The sequence below is a fragment of the Castanea sativa genome, chromosome 6, assembly GCF_040712315.1.
Source record: "Castanea sativa cultivar Marrone di Chiusa Pesio chromosome 6, ASM4071231v1".
In the NCBI taxonomy this organism is placed as follows: domain Eukaryota; kingdom Viridiplantae; phylum Streptophyta; class Magnoliopsida; order Fagales; family Fagaceae; genus Castanea; species Castanea sativa.
Window position 1 is genome coordinate 27,144,395 of NC_134018.1, and position 18,721 is coordinate 27,163,115.

The following is an 18,721-nucleotide window of genomic DNA, read 5'->3' on the forward strand; positions in this document are numbered from 1 at the left end:
AGTTATTGGTCATTTGTGAATTATTAGTAATCATTGACTATTGATGAGGGTATTTTCGTGTGGCAATAAATTTTATTATTTGTTTGTCCTAAGTGGCCCCAATAGACTCCAGACTCCCTTCTCACCCATCTAGCCAAGTACTCACAGGGGCTGACGACCCCATCTACGCCATCTTGACAGACGAGCTACATTTTGCTGACCACAAGCCCGTCCCCCTACTGTCCCTGGGATCCATCGGGACAATGTTTCAGATGGGTGAACACATGATGGATAGAAGCCAACGAACGAGTGATTCGATGTCTCCTCATTTGCATACCGACAAACGAATGGCCATGCCGACGGATAAAGGTGATAGGCCCCACTTTCTTTTGCATAGTCTCCACGCGTAGTTCCTCATATGGAAATATCTTGCGCATCACATCCAAAGACCCTACTACACGCCCATATCTTCCTCATATGGAAAAACACCCTAAAATCTCAGAAACCCTAACTCTAGATCTTCCCTACAAGGAAAAATCCCTACATCCAAGGGATCTTGATTCATTGCTCACCATTATATAAGCATCAGACTTCCTCTTCTTCCAGGTACATAGAAAATTCCTAGCTCTCTCACTATAGAGTTCTTGGAGATTCCTCATTTACTGACTTAGCCTTTAGAGGGTCTTTGGCTGGCACTCCACCGGTGCTCTCTGTTTGGTTCTTGGTTTCTTGTTCTTCAGGTACCTATTGGAGCGATTGAGGACAATTAGCTCACTGATGATTTTTGTGCATCATCAGCTGGCGTTGTCTGTGGGAATTGAGTGATTGGCCATATCATTGTTTCTAAGACAAAGAGTTGCATGGTCTAGATGCAATCAATGGCTACCATCAACTAGGAGACGGGAAACCCCTCCAACGCGTTGGAGAGACAGGTGCAAACCCTAGCACTAGCAATTGAGCGGCTCACTCAACGCAATTAGAAGCTAGAGCAACAGCTAAACTAGAGGAACAAATGACGTCCTGAGGATCAACACGACGAGTGGGACATCAAAGAACAGAAAGGCAGTTATCTCCTGATGGGAGATCGACGGGAGAGGAAAGACCAGGAGGAAAGCAATATCCCCAGCAGATGAGATGGGCCGAACGACACTGACCATCTGTCGTAACTAGAGAGCAACGCAATGCGCATGGTGCATGACATGCAAATTATGAAGAAGGAAAAGATGGACATGATAATGAATGCCATGAGGGGATGGGTATCCACCAACCTAGACGAGCTAGTCTAGCAGACTGACTCACCTTTTATAGCGTAGATAACTATTTTCCCCCTTCAAACTAAGTTTTGGATCCCGTAGGTGGAAGCATATGATGGTTCATGGGACCCGCTCGATCATCTGGAGTCATTCAAGTCTCTTATGCACCTACAAGGAGTTCTAAATGAGATCATGTGCAGGGTATTCCCCACTACGCTTAAGGGACTAGCAAGGATGTGGTTCAGCAGGTTAGCCCCCAACACTGTCTCTACCTTTAAGGAGCTGAGCAGACCCTTCGTCACCCACTTCATTGGAGGCCAGAGGTACAAGAGGTTCTTAGCGAGCTTGTTGAACATTAAGCAATGGGACAATGAAAGCTTGAGATCATACGTGAGTTGTTTCAACAAGGAGGCCCTTTTGATCGATGAGGCCGATGACAAAGTTTTAGTCACTGCATTCACCAACGGGCTTTAATTAGGAGAATTCCTTTTCTCCATCTACAAGAACGACTTGAAGACGATGGCTGACATGTTGTACAAAACTACTTAGGCCTGTAAATGAGCCAAACTTTGTCGAGTAGTGCATGTTCAAGCTTGGCTTATCAGGAAAAATCAAAAGCTCGAGCTTAGCTTGAGCTTGTGACAAGCCTAAAAATAGTGTTTGAGCTTGAGCTCGTGGGAAAGCCAAAAAGCTTGAGCTTGAGCTTGGCTTGGCTTGATTAATTAGTCAAGCCAAACTCGAGCTTAATATCAAGCTCAAACTCGAGCTCAGGTCAGGTTTTTGAGCTTGAAATTTAAAAAAAATTACATTATTAAATGCTTAAATCTCTAAAATTAAGAAAAAAGAAAAAAAATAGTATACTCATTTTATCATGCATCTAGTCTTACTTATGATTAGTTATTGTTTAAATTAATAATTTACACAATTAAATTCATTCATTTATCATTCCTTATCTACAGTTTCAGCAATTGTTCAAAATACAATTTTTTACTTTCACTTTAGATATTGAAGGACTAGAAAAATACATGTCTGTAACTATTATGAATGAGAAAATGCTAACATATTTCATAACTTTACTTTAGATGATTGATAGAGAATAATCATATGTGGTCTACTTAATTAATTAATTAATTATTTTTAAATGTAACTATAGTCAAAAGTAATTCTTGATCAGTTTAAAAGGAAGGAAAAAATTAAGGTAATATAGGTAGTGGTCTCATGTTGGTCATGTCATTATTAAGATATTTGTAAATAATTAGGGTTGTAAATGAACCAAGTCGTTCATAAACAGCTCGGGTTTGGTTCGATAAAAAGCTCATTCATGTTTGTTTATTTATAAACAAGCCAAGCTTGAGCTTTAGTTTTAGGCTTGTTTAATAAACAAGCTGAGCCCGAGTAAAAAATATTGTTCATGAACAAGCTTGTGAACACTAAGGCTTGATACAAAAGTAACAAAACAAGTTGAGCCTAGGCTTATTTATGAGTTTGGTAATGAAATTGATATGAGCTTGACAAGTAAACTCATATCCTTTTAAGACTTTAATTAATTATAAGTTGAGACCACTTATCCAAACCAAATAGGCTAGATAATAAACTTAATATAAGCATAATAATATACTTGTGTTGGATCTCAAGCTCAAAAACATGATATTGAGCTTGAGTTTGGGCTTGATATAGAGCTTGAACTTGGCTTGACTAATGAACCGAGCCAAGCCAAGCCAAGCCGAGCTCAAGCTTTTATACTTTATAATAAGCTTAAGCTTGAACATTATTTGTAGGCTTGTATCAAGCTCAAGCCAAGCTTGAACATTCTACTTTCGCTGTCGAGCCAAGCTTGAATATTCACTATTCGACAAAGCTCGGCTCGTTTACAACCCTATGTGTAATGAGTATATTTAGCTAACACATATAAACTTATAAATGAGTCTATACTTGAATTGTTGTGTATCGAGCTTAATAGCTCACGAGCTTGTTCGTGAACAAATTTTTTTGCTTGGGCTTGGCTTGTTTAATAAATGAGTCTAAAACTAAGGCTCAAGCTTGGCTTATTTATAAACAAACAAACGTGAATAAACTTTTTATTAAGTTGAGCCTGAGTTGTTCATGATCGGTTTGGTTCATTTACAACCCTAAAACTACTAAATACTTGAATGTAGAGGACGCCATGATTGCCTGAGGGAGCAAGCCGAAGAAGAGGGAAAGGCAAGAGGATCACCATCAGGACAGAAGGAAGCAAGTCAGCCCGGATGAATGACCAAAGGGATGATAGGAGGTTGATACCTCCATTTGGCAGGGCGATTAACTTCACACCACTAAACATCCCATTTGACCAAGTCCTCATACAGATAAGGGACGACGCAGCGCTGACTTGGTCGGATAAGTTGAAGGGCGACCCGAACAAAAGGCCTAGAAACAAGTACTGTTGCTTTCATCGAGACCATGGGCACGACACTTTCGAGTGTTATGACCTAAAGTAGCAGATTGAAGCCCTCATTAAGCAAGGAAAGTTACAACGGTTCGTTAGGGGAGAAGAAAACCCGCCAAGGGACCTCAAACTTAACTAACGAGTCGAAGAAAGACCTAGGGCTCCATTTGGAGAGATAAGGGTGATCGCAGGAGGAACTACGTTGGCTAGCTCCTTTAAGAAGGCAAGGAAGACATATTTGCAAATGGTGCAGAGTGTCCAGATTTCGGGCCGATCGCCTAATATGACTAGGGTCGACAACTCGACCATTAGCTTCACAGAAGAGGATGTCCAATGACTCCACCACCCTCATGATGATGCCCTGGTTATCAACCTCTAAATAAAAGACTTTACCACCTGACGAGTGCTAGTAGACAATGAGAGTTCGGCAAACATCCTTTACTACCCTACATTCTAGCAGATGAGGATCGACAAGGAGCGTCTTTTGCCTTCGGACACACTGCTAGTTGAACTTGGTGGTACTAAGGTGTTCCCCGTTAGAACCATCACCTTATCGGTGACCATTAGGACATACCCTCAGCAGCTCACTAAGGAGGTTACTTTCCAAGTTGTCGATTGCTCCTTTGCCTACAACGCCATCATCAGGCGACTTACACTTAATTCATGGAGAGTGGCCACGTCTATGTATCACTTACTGGTGAAATTCCCAACAGAGTATGGGATAAGAGAATCACGCGGAGGCCAGTTAGCGGCTTGCGAATGCTACATAGCTATGTTAGAGATGGACGGTCACCTACAGGCATTGAACATCGAGGAGTAGCGGGTTACGGTGGAGCCGATGGAAGACCTGGAAGAAATCTCCTTAGACAACAACTTCTCAGGTCGGATCACCCGTATCAATACATAGGCCGACCCTTCATTCCCTAAGGAGCTCGCCCTCTTCCTAAAGAACAATCAAGACGTCTTCGCTGAGGACATGCCAGGAATCAATCCAAGCGTCGTGGTTCACAAGCTCAATGTGTTCTCATCCTTCACTCTCGTCCGATAAGAGAAGAGAGTTTTTGCCCAAGAGAGCGACAAGACCATGACGGAAGAAGTCTGCACTGGAAGTAGACTTTATTAGGGAGGTATATCACCCAGAATGGTTGGTTGGCCGACGTAGTGATGGTAAAAAAGGTGAATGGAAAATGGAGTATGTGTGTAGACTTCACTGACCTGAACAGAGCCTGCTCGAAGGACAGTTACCCACTTCCGCGTATTGACCTCCTTGTCGACTCAACGGTTGGGCACCAGTTATTGAGTTTCATGGACGCATTTTTCGGCTATGACCAGATTAGGTTAGACGAAGCTGACCAAGAAAAGACTTCATTCGTCACAAGCCAAGGGCTCTTTTGGTATAAATTCATGCCATTTGGATTGAAGAATGCGGGGGTAACGTATTAGATGCTTATGAATAGGATTTTTGTCCAGCAAATTGGGCAAAATGTCGAGGTGTACGTGGACGACATGCTCGTGAAGAGCGCGAAGGAGGACTGTCACCTGGATGATCTTCGAGAAACATTTGAAACCTTACACCACTATGATATGAAGCTCAATCCCAACAAATGTGTATTCGGAGTGTCATCAAGAAATTTTTCGGGCTTTATGGTATCACAATGAGGCGTGGAGGCCAACCTCGACAAAATTCAGGCCATATTGAAGATGCACCTCCAAAAAATGTCAAGGAGGTACAAAGCTTGAATGGTAGGGTTGAGGCTCTTAACAGGCTCGTCTCCAGGGCGATGGAAAAATGCCTACCATTCTTCAAAACTCTGAAGAAAGCCTTCGAATGGACCGACGAATCTTATAAGGCCTTCGAGTAGTTGAAGACATACCTTGCATCCCCACCACTACTTAGTCCGTCTAAACTCGATAAAGAGCTCTCCCTCTACTTGGTCGTATGCTAACGGCCGTAAGTTTAACTCTCATTTAGGAAGAGAGCTGTGTGTAGCTACCCTTCTACTATACTAGTTGAGCACTTCAAGGGCAGAGGGAAGATACCCCCTTATAGAAAAGTTAGCTTTCGCCCTGGTCACGGTTGCCTAAAAGCTCAGGCCGTACTTCCAACCACATACCATAGTGGTCCAGACGAACAAACCATTACAAAGGGCGATGAACAATTCAGAGGCAGATGGACGATTGGTCTTATTGGCGATAGAGCTCGACGAGTTCGACATATTGTACCGACCAAGAATTGCGATCAAGGCCTAGGCCTTGGCCGACTTCATTGCCAAATTCACGGCAAAGGAAGATAAGGAAGAAAGACCAGCGACATGTATGGTGTAGATGGATGGCTCGTCCAACCAACGTGCTGGGGGAGTCGAGGTTGTCCTGCAGTCACCAGAAGGAGATTTGATAGAATGTGCGATCCTCACGGGCCAACAACAAGGTTGAATATGAAGCAGTCCTCACAGGCCTCAACCTAACTAAAGCGGCAGGGGCTTCGTCAGTAGTCATACACAGCGACTCGCAAGTTATTATCGAACACATTAACAGAGACTACGAGGCCAAAGGGGAGCAGATGAGGGAATACCTAAGAATGGTCAAAGAAAGGGTGAGCCAGAAGTTCTTGGCTAAATTTATACAAATCCCGAGGGAAGAGAATGAGCAAGCTAACCGTCTAGCCAAAGCAGCATTCGTAGAACACATGGTCATCACCAGTTAGGTACTATCCTTCGTCCAATATTCACTTTCCATTGACAAAGTATATGCATAGGTGATCCCTATGGGAGTCGACTAGACGGCACCAATCGTCTCTTACCTAAGGAATGGGATGCTTCCGAAAGATCACAATGCTTCTCGAAGGCTGATGAGGGTATTTTCGTGTGGTAGTAAATTTTATTATTTGTCCATCCTAAGTGACCCTAGTAGAATCCAAACTCCCTTCTCACCCATCTAACCAAGTACTCATAGGGGTTGACGGTCCCATCTACGCCATCTCAACGGACGGGCTATGTTTTCTGACCACATGCCCGTCCCCCTGCTGTCCCTAGGATTCGTTGGGACAATGTTTCAGATGGGTGAACACGCGACGGATAGAAGCCAACGAATGAGTGATTCGATGTCTTCTTATTTTTATACCGACAAACGGATGGCCGTGCTAGCGGACAAAGGTGATGGGCCCCACAAACCTTTGCGTAGTCTCCACGCGTAGTTCCTTATATGGAAATATCTTGCACACCACGTCCAAAAACCCTACTACACGCCCATATCTTCCTCGTATGGAAAGACACCCTAAAATCTCGGAAACCCTAACTCCAGATCTTCCCTAAAAGGAAAAATCCCTACATCCAAGGGATCTTGATTCACTGCTCACCATTATATAAGCATCAGACCTCCTCTTCTCCTAGATATGTAGAAAATCCCTAGCTCTCTCACTATAGAGGTCTTGGAGATTTCTCATTTACTAACTTAGCCTTTGGAGGGCCTTTGGCTGGCACTACATTGGTGCTCTCTGTTTGGTTCTTGGTTTCTTGTTCTTCAGGTACTCATTGGAGCGATTGAGGACAATCAGCTCATTGACGATTTTTGTGCATCATCAATATTATTGTCATCAGTTGCTTATATAATACCCCCATTGAAACAAAATTTCCAACAAGATTTCTTTTGTCCTATATTTTCTAGATACACAAATTTTGTTCTCTTTCTCTCCCACATATTTTTTTTGTAATTTATATTTGATCTAAGGAAATGCATTAGAATGTTGTTCTTGAATTTTATGAGGGAAGTGCGTTCATCACAAATGTTGATTTTATAGTTTAATCTTAAGGGATTGTTTGACCAAGAAAACTAGTCACACAAAGTTTTACCTTAGATGACACGAATCAACCTCTATTGACAACGCTCTTTGCGTGATTCTATAACACTGTGAGATTATCCTAAAATTTTCTCTTTACTAACTAGTATTGAAAATTTACATTTTAGCTATCATTTGGGATATTATTCTTGAATCAAACTTATTTATTTACTGTTATATTTCCAATAGTTTTCACCTATGATAATTAACTGGAATTGAACTAATTCTATAAAATTATACATAATTGGTTAATTAATCAAATTTGTTTAATTTCCCATAAAATCAATCAAAGGCTATAAATTCTTTTAAATCCTAAATACAAGAAGTAAATGACATAAATAAATAAATAAGGAGGAGAAGACCAGTCAATAATGTACGAAGTCTTTGACGTGATGTTTGTGTGGAATTAGAAAACTGAGGCCTATTTGAAAAGTCTTGGCTGCTGGCAATAACACAAGTTCCCCAAAGAATTGTCAAGAGGAAAATTGATGACCCGGCCAACAATCCAACTCCAGTGAAGACGTACTCTTGTGCAGTCTCTTTCGTGTTCAAAAGTCCCGAAGCTGATACAGTGAGAGATGAAATATCTTAATTCAAAGATCATAAAAAGAATCGTCGGTTTTAGTGAAAGTTTTTTGCGTGTCTACTACACCTACAAAAGTTATGTCATTTTGTAGTTATACTCTAATTATGTAATGTATTATAAATTCAGTTTAAACTTCATAGGTTTTATTACAAGTATAACAAGACTTTTATATACATAATATTGGTATAAGTCTTACTCATGACTCTTAAATAAATAAATAACTTATTTATTTATTTAAGAGTCATGATTAAGACGTATACCAATAACTATATGATTTGTTAATGCAAGTGGATAAGTAATCCCCCTTTTTTTTTTTGGTAGCAAGCTCAATGAGAGACAAGATTACAAATCCGACAATCAAAAATGTTGCTCACATGGAAAGCTGGCGTTGTTCATGAGGCCTAAAATAATATAATTTTCTTTCCTATAAATTGGAAACCATGTTAACTGCAAATATTTTGTAACATGAGCGACTAGTTGGTCTAGTTTTAGGCCAGTCTAGATTCTGGTCGGTCCACGGCACCTAACTATATATGCTAACATGCCAGCTTGCTAAATACAAACATAACATTAAAAAATGTATAATTAGTAAGGTAATGAGATAATTATAATTAATTATGAACTATGCATAATTAATTACATCAAATGTAGTGAAAATCAATTTAAAACCATTTAAACTGGTCGGTAAATTAGCAGGGATTAAGGTTTCAATCCTGAGTATAGAATGAATGGGACACAAGACTGAGACATGACCATTTTAAAACATGTGTCAGTCTGTGTCATCTCCATTACACAAAAGTATTGGGTGAAAGAGAGATTTTCTAATTAAACTATAAATTTTATAGGCAAAAGTAAAAAGATGTAAAATAGAAGATAGAAATGCGTCGACATGAGGTTGAAAATGTTAATAAATAAATGAACACAAGAAGGGGTGAGAAAGAAATAGAATACCAAGAAGAATTAAGGACTCAGGAAGGGCACCAAGGACGTGAAAGGCACTCGCACCAAAGATACCAGGACCCAGAATTTTGAATATCTGCTCGCCCCCAGCGGCCACCAATGATTCTCCTTTGAACAACAAGTATTCATAAACTACAATAAGGAAGAGATGGCCAAACATACTATTTGAGCATGGCAAGAAGCCATACAATTGCTCACACTCCTCACCAGAAACAGAATCATCCATTCCTTTGAGAAGCAAAAGTGAAGAAGATTCATCGGCTTGATGAACACCATCTGAAACCAATTCATCAGAAGACTTGTACCGCAGAGATCTGCGTCCATGCACCTCCAATATTACGATTGCAAGAGTAAGAATTAAAGATGCAAGTTTGCTCTTCATTTGCCTTGGAACTGAACCGAATAAGACAATGGAGGATAGGGAAAAGGCGTTAGAGCCTATATATATTTGATACTTTTGAAAGGTCAATTTTACTGTGTTTACTAGTTGATCTGGTTTATCGAATATTGATCTCCACTATCATTGCATTCATATGGTCAATTTGGTTTTTGTGGATTAGGTAGTACATACTTTTCTCCACTATCAAACAAATTCATATGTATATCTAATTTGTTTGAAATTTTGAAAAGCAAGACTAGATTCATGCAAGCAAGAAATTATAGAATATGTTTAAATCAAGCACAAGGTTAACTAGCCAATTAGATATATTATTATTATTTACAGTATTTTGGTAGGACGTCATAACTATCAGTCATGCTTATGTACAATGTTACTTGGTTTCATTTTCAGTTCATTATAACTCTCTGATATTATTTTAATGGGCACATTTCTACCCACTTGCGTCCATTTTAGTATCAGTGTCAAAAAGCTACATAGTACACTGTACACACACGCAATAGCAATACCCTGGATATTCATATTGTCAAAGTTCATGGGAAACCTTAATTATGAAAGCAATGTGAGCCGCTGATCGAGAACCAAAATACTGGAAAGATGAACTGCCGAGGTGAATTGACTTACTTTTTATTTTTTATTTTTTTAAAATATAGAAAAGGGGATCATCTTATTTATATAATATAATTACATAACAAGTTTTTTTTTTTAAATTTATTTTTGAGAAAAAGGACAAATCAGCAAATTAAATTAAACCTTGCAAATCAGAATTGTAACAACGATAAAGATCTAGAGAAAAAGACTCCATCCAAACTTGAAAATTAGAACAAAATCTCGCTCTTTTGACTAGAGTACGGCCAAAGCGTTGCCTTACCTAAGGGTATGTGAGAATGAATAGTTATGCAAAGAACTAACAAAAGATATAGTGTCTTTAATCAAATGACCAAAAGAAGAATTTGAGCAATCTCCATTCCGAAGAGCGATTGTAGAGATTTTAGAATCACTCTCAAGTATAGAGCTGGGAATACCAATCTCATGGACAAAGTGAGTAGCTCTTCTTGGTGCCATCGTTTCCAAGAGTACCACTGAAGAAGGTTGGAGAATTTTTTTGGATAACGCTGCTAGAACCTTGCCCTTTGAATCAGGGATGGAACTACTCAAGGGCTGAGGGGCACCATGCCCCCCCCCCCCCCCCAACCTTTGAAAAAATATATATACTAGTATGTATATTAACAAAAAGAATTTTATATACTGGGCCCCCCTCCCCAAAAAAATTACAAATTGACCCAAGAAATCCAACAAATAGATAACAAGAAAAATTTATTAAAAAAAAAAATGCACATATCTACATAATAAGAAAATCTCTAGACAAATCATAAATCCAGTCTAAGCAAAAACAATAACAACAAATCAATTACAAATCCTAGCAAAAAAGATCAAAGAAATTGATTGCTTTATCCACACATTAGTTAGACCTTGAAAATATTAAGACATGCCAATTGACTTGCAAAACTCTTGATTATAAAATCCTATTATTAATTTTTTTTCAAAAGAAAAAATACAAATAATAATTAATAAATTAATGTTAATAATGCAACTTTGTCAACCTCTAGTATTGATATTCCAAGTTTTTAAAATCTTTGAACAAAGAACTTTGGCCCCCCCTAAGTTTGAATCCTGATTCCATCCCTACTTTGAATTATGAACAACCACACCAATGCCCACTGCAGTTTGCTCTACAAACATAGCACCATCATAGTTTGTCTTCCATGTATTTGGATTTGGAGGTCTCCAAATAGCTTGCCAAGGACGGACTATGCCAGAGAATCTATTTCGCAGCTTCTGAAACTCCTGTAGGTGAGGTCGAGCTGTAGTTAATGTTAAGGCTACATTAAAATACGATACTATAGTATTCTTGTGCATTGAATACTGGTACAAAGTTACTTAGTTGGTTAAGACATGTATTAGAAGGTTGTACTTCGTTAGTTGAGTGAATAAGCTGTAATGTGTTGTACTATGTTAGTAGTTAAGCAGTAGTTGTACTCTGGTAGTTAGTGAGTAGAGTATAAGACTAAACTTATTGTAATCTATGTTGTACCAACACGAACATGGGTACAGATACGACACGGGTACAGATACGGGGGTACAACAATTTTTGAAAAATAAGGGTACGACACGGCGTGGGTACGGCAATTAAATAATTAATTAAATTTTATATTTAGGCATATTTTTAAATATTTTTAGACATAAAATACGTTTATGTCTAGAATTTAAATTATGTAAGAATTACAAATAAGTAAACTAACACCTAAAGTAGTACAATAATACACAAAATGTTTAGAGTACAAACCAAAAGTTTAAATAGGCTACATTCAACATCAAACTAAAAACATAAAAGGAAAGAAAGCTTTAAACTTTCAAGATTACCATATAACAGCAAGTTCAACATCAAACTAAAAACATAAAAGGAAAACAAGTTTTAAACTTTCAAGATTATCATAAAACAACAACATCATTGTCATTAACTTAGTCATCATTCTCACCAAGACTTATCTCCATCATTGGCTCATCTAGTGTGAGATGAGCAATCTCAAGCAACCCAGATCCTCCAAATGGTTCATCCCAAGTATCTCCACCAATGTCCCACTTCTTAAAGTTTCCTTTAGTGTACTCTTCCCTCTTTCTTGAAAGAAATCGAAGATTAGAATGAACAAACACTAAATCTTCAGCACGTTTAGGAGTAGTTCTATTCCTCCTCATAGAATAGATGAAGCCATATGTACTCCAATTCCTCTCAGCACATGATGATGAGCAAGGTTGTCCAAGAAGCTTTAGAGCTACAGTTTGAAGCATTGGTAACTTGGACCCATAATTTGACCACCAAAGTATTGGATCGAAGGTCCACCTATCATTCATGTTATCATCATCATAAGAAATCATTCCAGAAAACAAACCAAACTCCACAACAACATTCTTCCTATCATCAAGATCATGAAAGAATCTTTTGAGGCACTTGTTTCTCTCCCCAGAAATTTTAGCATTTTTATGTGGCGCAACACGGCCTCTGACTTCCTCAATCCATTGATAGTATAATACCTAGTTAAAAGCAAATAAATAAGTACAACTAATGAGTTTAGTTTATTTGTTTAAAAATGCCTAAAAGAATATAAAAGAAAAGATTAAAGAGATAGAAAAATTACTTTGGATTCAAGGAGTGGGCTAGGCAATGAAGTGGTGTGCAATTTTTAGTCCACCGTTTAATAAGTATACTGTGTACCACCTCATAGAATGGAGATTCCTCATAGTCTTCCTTGCCTTCATGCCGGTATATTTCTTTCTTTACATTTTCTATCATGGAATCCCACATTTGATACACCTTATGGAGAATAGGTGCATCCGTGTTAGCCACTTGAAGCATCTCATAAATAGGTCATGTGAATCTCAGAATATATGCAACCTTGTCCCACCACAAATCATTCAAAACATAATCCCTCACAATTTGAGCTTTTCCTACATCATCTTCTCTATATGACATCCATTCCTCACTAATGACCATATTTCGAAGATGTTGTTTTACTTGAAACAATCTTTTAAGCATGATGATTTTGAAGCAAATTGTGTTTCAGCAACAGTAAGTAACTTCAAAGGGGAATATGAATTAAAAATTGCTAATCTCATAGAATGATTTGTGATGAAAATACGAATGAAAGTTGCCTCATCTGCAACTTGTGCAATCCAATTGCATTCATTATATGCTACCTCATTCTGCATAGAGTTCTTAGGTGCACATATATTCCTTAAGGCCAAATTGAGGGAATGCACAACACAAGGTGACCAAAATATATGAGAATATTCAGCTTCAACAATAGATCCTGCAGCCTTCATAACAGATGCATTATCAGTAATAATTTGGACAACATGTTGATGCCCAATCTCACCAATGACCTTTAGAAACAAGTCAGCAATGAAGTGCTTGTCTTTGTACTCTTTGGTACCATCAATGGATTTGATAAAAAGTGGTCCTTTCTCTGATGTAGCCATAAAATTGATAAGTTGCCTTTTTTGACTATCTGTCCACCCATCACTTACTATGCTTAAACCCTTTTCTTTTCAAGTTTCTTTAATTGACTTCAAGAACTTCTCAACATGTGCCCTCTTTTTATGCAACAAGGTTGTTCTTAATTTATTGTAACCCGAAGGAACATAGCCCACTAAATTATTATTAGCTGTAAATTTGATCATCTCAATCCAATACGGGTTCTTAGCAAAGTGAAAGGGTAAAAAGGCATAATAAAATGTCTTAGCAATAAGAGAATCTAATTGCTCTCGACATTGATTGTTAAAAGCCTTCTCCAAAGGAGAATTCCCAACCCCCCCTTTTTTTATTTTTTTTTTCCTGAAAAAATGGATGACTTGTAGTTGTACTACTCTCACTAGGACCCAAATTAGGACTACTAGCAGAATCAGTTGGTAAAGACACTAGCTTAGGCTTCTTTGGTCTATGCATAGATTCCTCATACACATCTTCTAATTTTTGCATTTAAGTTAGATACTCATCTCCAACCTTAACACATGCTTGTATTCCAAAATTTGGCAATTTTAACATGTGTGCCTTCACCCTTGAATAAGACCCCTTGAAAGTTTTTTCACAATAGTTACATCTAAAAGTAACATTCCCACCACCACCACTTGCTTTTTCTAACTTAGTGACATATTTCCATAGAGGAGTAGTTGACTTAGTTGATTTTTCATTTTGAGTACTCATTTTAGTAAAATCACCTATGTAAGGACCAAAAATCACGTACAAGACTAACAATAATAGCGTTTTATAACTAAAGGTCCAAAAATAATAAATTTGTAGAGAGGGTATCAACAACAAAGTTTTAGACGTTCTCTCTCTTATTTATACCATTTGCCCTTACTATCTCAGCCCTACACCTCTCATCTACTCAACCCCCTTTACTGACACTTGTCCATTCCCTTGTAGTCGGTAATGGAGAGAAGCTTTAGCTCTGTGCTTTGTACTGTTCAGGTCATTTCCACATTAATGCAATGGATAAAGCTGGTACTCCCTATTTAATGCGGCCAGAACGCTTGGTGCAGAACATTCAATGCAACGTTCATAGTTATCCACCCCAACCCAGATATTTGCAATATACCCCATACATCACCAATCTATCTTTCGTCCTTTTCCAGACCATCTTGTTATGATTAGTGTCCTTAAATCCTATTGTATGATGCTATGTATGATATTATGTATGACATTATGTATGACATGATGTATGACTTAATATTGTGATTGATAAAGTTATTTTATTATTATCTAAAATAATGGTAACATGAATATGAGACATTATCATATAGTCCATGAGATGCATTGTATGTGATTTATGTGAAAAGTCACAGAAGATGTAAATCACAAGTTCTTTGTAAACTCAGAATTTATAGTTCGTAGTCGGTGATGAAATTGGGCATTTCATCTGCGAAGACTATAACATGTCAACTAAGATGATTTGTCTTGATCATGGAAGATGAAACTTCTAGTTGATATGTTTTAAGAGTTAAAACATATTGAACAGGACCGCTGTGAGATTTATTGTTCTCCTAATGACTGTTAAATGAATAATAAATCTCACGACTTCTATTTGCATGAACTCTTAATCCTGAGAGAATAATGGACATGATCATGAAGTGTAGGTTGCTTTGATATATCAGGAGTGAGATCTGAAGTGACGGTCAAAATCTCAGTATGTTGGGCAACCACATTTAGTGTTGATGGAACATATATTCTCAAGATGGAATTCATAGTCTCTTGATGGAGATATAAAATATTCCCTTGAGATAAGTTTAATGGGTTCAGTTATTCAGAGAGTTAGGCCTAACCACTTTAGTAAGAAATTACTAAAGTATATATTTATAAAATTGGATTTCATAAATATATAATGAATAACTTTAAAGAATTAAACCGGGTACTCAAAGATAAGATGTAGTAATTTACAAAGTGACAGTCTACATTTATGACTTTGTATTACTACAAATATTTTATGAAGGGGTTACGTGTATAACAAAGTCTTGGGATATAATTTATTAATAAGACCTAGAGTGCAATTATATTTATATAGTGGTATTAAATATAATTAATGGTAACTTTGGACTTGTCAAGAGTTGACGGAAAAGCCCAAGGCCCATTGGAGCTAGTGTCTTATTGGTCCCTTTTGGTCCCACTCCAAGCCACACACTAAAGCCCAATTGGAAAGGCCCAATAGGCTAATCCAATTAGATAATCAGTTAGTTATAAAGGGAGAAACATACATAATTTTTATTAGAAGAGATTAGTGAAAAGAAAAAGAAACAGTGTGTGAGAGAGTGTGAGACACACTTTCATTCTCCCTTGAAAACTGATTGAGAGACCACACATCTTGGGCGTAAAGTGGAATTGGAGTGAAGATTAAAAGTGTTCCCAAGTGCTTCTAATTTTTGTTTTGAATTTCTCCACACCAAAGTACGCTATCTTGTTCTTAAATTCTGAAATTTACATTGTGCACATTATCAATCATGAATGAAATAGATCCTTGTTCGTCGCTTTCGCTATGTGGGTTTTGTATGAGATACAAAACCAGAATTTTTTCCTTCACATCCCAGTTCATCCTCGGGCCCTTGACTTTTATTCTCCTCTACTCCTTATGCCTTCCAGTATGTCTTCGGGTCTTTAGATCTTCGGGTCCTCGGGTACTCACAACCTACTATATTTAACTTTAATAAATAAATAAAACTATAGCAGGACACACAAAAACAAAAATCACTAAATTCATAATAAACATTATAATTTATAAGGTCAAAGGCTGAGTGAAGAAACAAAATATATATATATATATATACACACACGCACAGTATAAGTATAACACAGTGAGTGAGATTAAAAAAAGAAAAAGAAAAAAGGCTTTGGGTGTTATAAATATAACACACCATAGTGCACCAAACCAAAGTAGTCAGTAGATAAAAGAAAGAAAGAAAAAAAATCGCAAAACAGAGAGAGGGAAGAGAAGCTTAAACTTGTCCACACCGAGAGAGAGAGAGAGAGAGAGAGAGAGAGAGAGAGAGAGAGAGAGAGAGAGAGAGAGAGAGAGAGATCGGAAGGGACAGAAGGACAGAGGGAGCTCGCCGACTTGTCGATCAACCCGATCTAGCACCGATGAGGGACAGAAGGCAGCGGGTAGAGGAAAATCAACGGTTGGGTTGTGGGTTTTTGATTTGAGATTTCTCACTTCTCATTAAAGATTTTTTGTTTTAAGGTATATCACAAAATCAATGGTAAGGATTTGTCCATCTATCAAAATCTTGAATTTGTTTGTTTGTTTGTTTTTTTTTTTTTTTCCACTGTTGTCGTGTCCACTATGTCGCCACTGCGTCGGCGCCGTGTCGGAGAAGAAAAAAGAAGAAGAAAAAAGACACTGCTCGGACACCAGAGTCTCGCGAGTCTTACGGGTATTGATGTCCGACACATGTCAGACACCAGTACTTTGGCAAAAATGCAGTGTCAGTGCAACCTAGATTGTAATATGGAATTCATTGAAGAATAATACAATGATTAGTTCTCTTTGAAATACTATTGGAGGCCTAGTTCCCTCAAAGAACTACTAGAATAATGTGGCGTTTGGTACGGAGAATCCACATTACTCCTGGCATCCAGATTCTTAGGAATGTGATTCCTAGGAATCACATTCCTAGGATTGTAGTTATTCCTATGTTTGGTTTCATTGGGAGATTCCCAGGAATGTGAGATGATAATGTTTGGTGTATTCTCAGGAATCTTAAATGAATTATTTGTTTTTCCCATTTTGTCCTTAGATTTGAATGTGAAGTACCCAGCCCTTTAAAAAAAAAATCTTCCTTAAAATAAATAATGAAAAAATATATATAAACTATTAATTAGTCATTTAAAAAAATATCTTACTCTAAATAGATAAATAAAAAACATTATTTAAACTATTAATTAGCAACACATTCATTAAAGCTGTGATCTAACATTTCAAAATGACAAGAATAATACAAAAATAACTATTAACAGAGTTATTTATCCTGTTTATGTTGTTTTGGCGGGAAAAGATAAAGACAAGAGAGAAGATATTGATAATTTGTTTTATAGTTTATCTTAATTGCTTAAATGATAAGGAAAAATGGTTAAAATTGTCAATTTATAAAAAATACAATTTCTTTTAAGCTTGGGAATCTGGATTCCCACCTGTTTTAAAGAGAATCCACATTCCTACTGAGAGGGGTTTAAGGATTCTCCTGGCATCTGATTCCCTAGCGTAATTTGCAACCAAACATGGAAATTTTTAAACATTCCTGAGAATCCTAAAATATTACCCCGTACTAAATGCCACCTAAGAGTAAAGAAGGATTAAAGATCGATTTGATCCTTATCATTTGAAATTTTTTCAATATGCAGAATTGGTTCATTTGCCTGAGCTTTGTTACGCCTTTGCCAAATTACATAACAAGTCTAGACAGTCCAGCTTATCAAAAAAAAAAAAAAAAAGTCTAGACAGTCCAACGGGCAGTTTCTTAGACAACTGGCACATACCCATATTGTGTAGTGTGGTTGATCAAATTGAGTGACTTGCATTTGTATTTAAGTGCAGGATAGTAGGATTTAATGCATGTAATGTAAATAATTGCACAATTATAATTTATAAAATAATAAGATGAGCTGGCAATAGCTGTTAGGCAGGGTTTTTTTTTTTTTTTTTTTTTTTGAGAGGCAGGTTGTTAATTGTTAGTGGTGCAATTTTATTCACAATTATAATTTATAAACCAGTGGAGTAACGCTATAGATATATATTGGCTCCATGGTGAAAGAAAGTATAAAAACTGTATTACCATTTGTACAAGATTATTAATGAGAAGCTTAGTGGTATTTTCCTCTCTCTCTCTTTCTCAAAGAATTTGCTTAACAAGGTCTGACAGTCAGTGCCTAAGCTTGAATCAGTCACAAAACTAGCTATTTGTTAGAAGTTAGAACTAGGAGTCTAACATATTGTCCAAAACAAAAGATTGTAAATTTGTAAAACAGCCTTTCTATGCTAGCCATTCGGCTCATCCATTTGGTTCATGGTAATGGTATACGTGATGACGATGTACCCTCCTCCATTGTCGCTGCATTCAATCAGAACCCACATATGTATGAATTTTTAGCAAACTATTGGAAGCTTTTATATCGGATTATAGAAAAGCACAGAGAGAGAATTTTGAAGAAGAAGAAGAAGAAGAAGAAGAAGGTGAAGAT

The 18,721-nt window shown here is 37.4% G+C and overlaps 2 protein-coding genes across 3 annotated transcripts in view; both read right to left on the reverse strand.

Moving 5' to 3' along the window:
• The window catches only part of LOC142641404 (sodium/calcium exchanger NCL2-like), a 29,057-nt gene extending 19,413 nt beyond the window's left edge, over positions 1–9,644 (reverse strand). Inside the window, exons 1-2 of one of the 2 annotated variants that reach the window (XM_075815835.1) lie at positions 9,030–9,644; positions 7,855–8,055 (exon numbers count right to left, since the gene is read on the reverse strand). In XM_075815835.1, coding sequence (XP_075671950.1) covers positions 7,855–8,055; positions 9,030–9,420 — 592 coding nt within the window. In that variant the 5' untranslated portion in view covers positions 9,421–9,644. The remainder of the gene's footprint in view (positions 1–7,854; positions 8,056–9,029) is intronic. The other variant, XM_075815833.1, reaches the window with a different exon arrangement.
• A 2,314-nt stretch (positions 9,645–11,958) lies between these two features.
• On the reverse strand, positions 11,959–13,473 carry LOC142639728 (uncharacterized). Its single transcript, XM_075813867.1, has 2 exons — positions 13,147–13,473; positions 11,959–12,528 (listed from the first exon to the last, which is right to left on the reverse strand). Exons 1-2 carry the CDS (start codon positions 13,471–13,473, stop codon positions 11,959–11,961), a joined length of 897 nt encoding a protein of 298 aa, XP_075669982.1.
• Between the last annotated feature and the right edge of the window lie 5,248 nt (positions 13,474–18,721).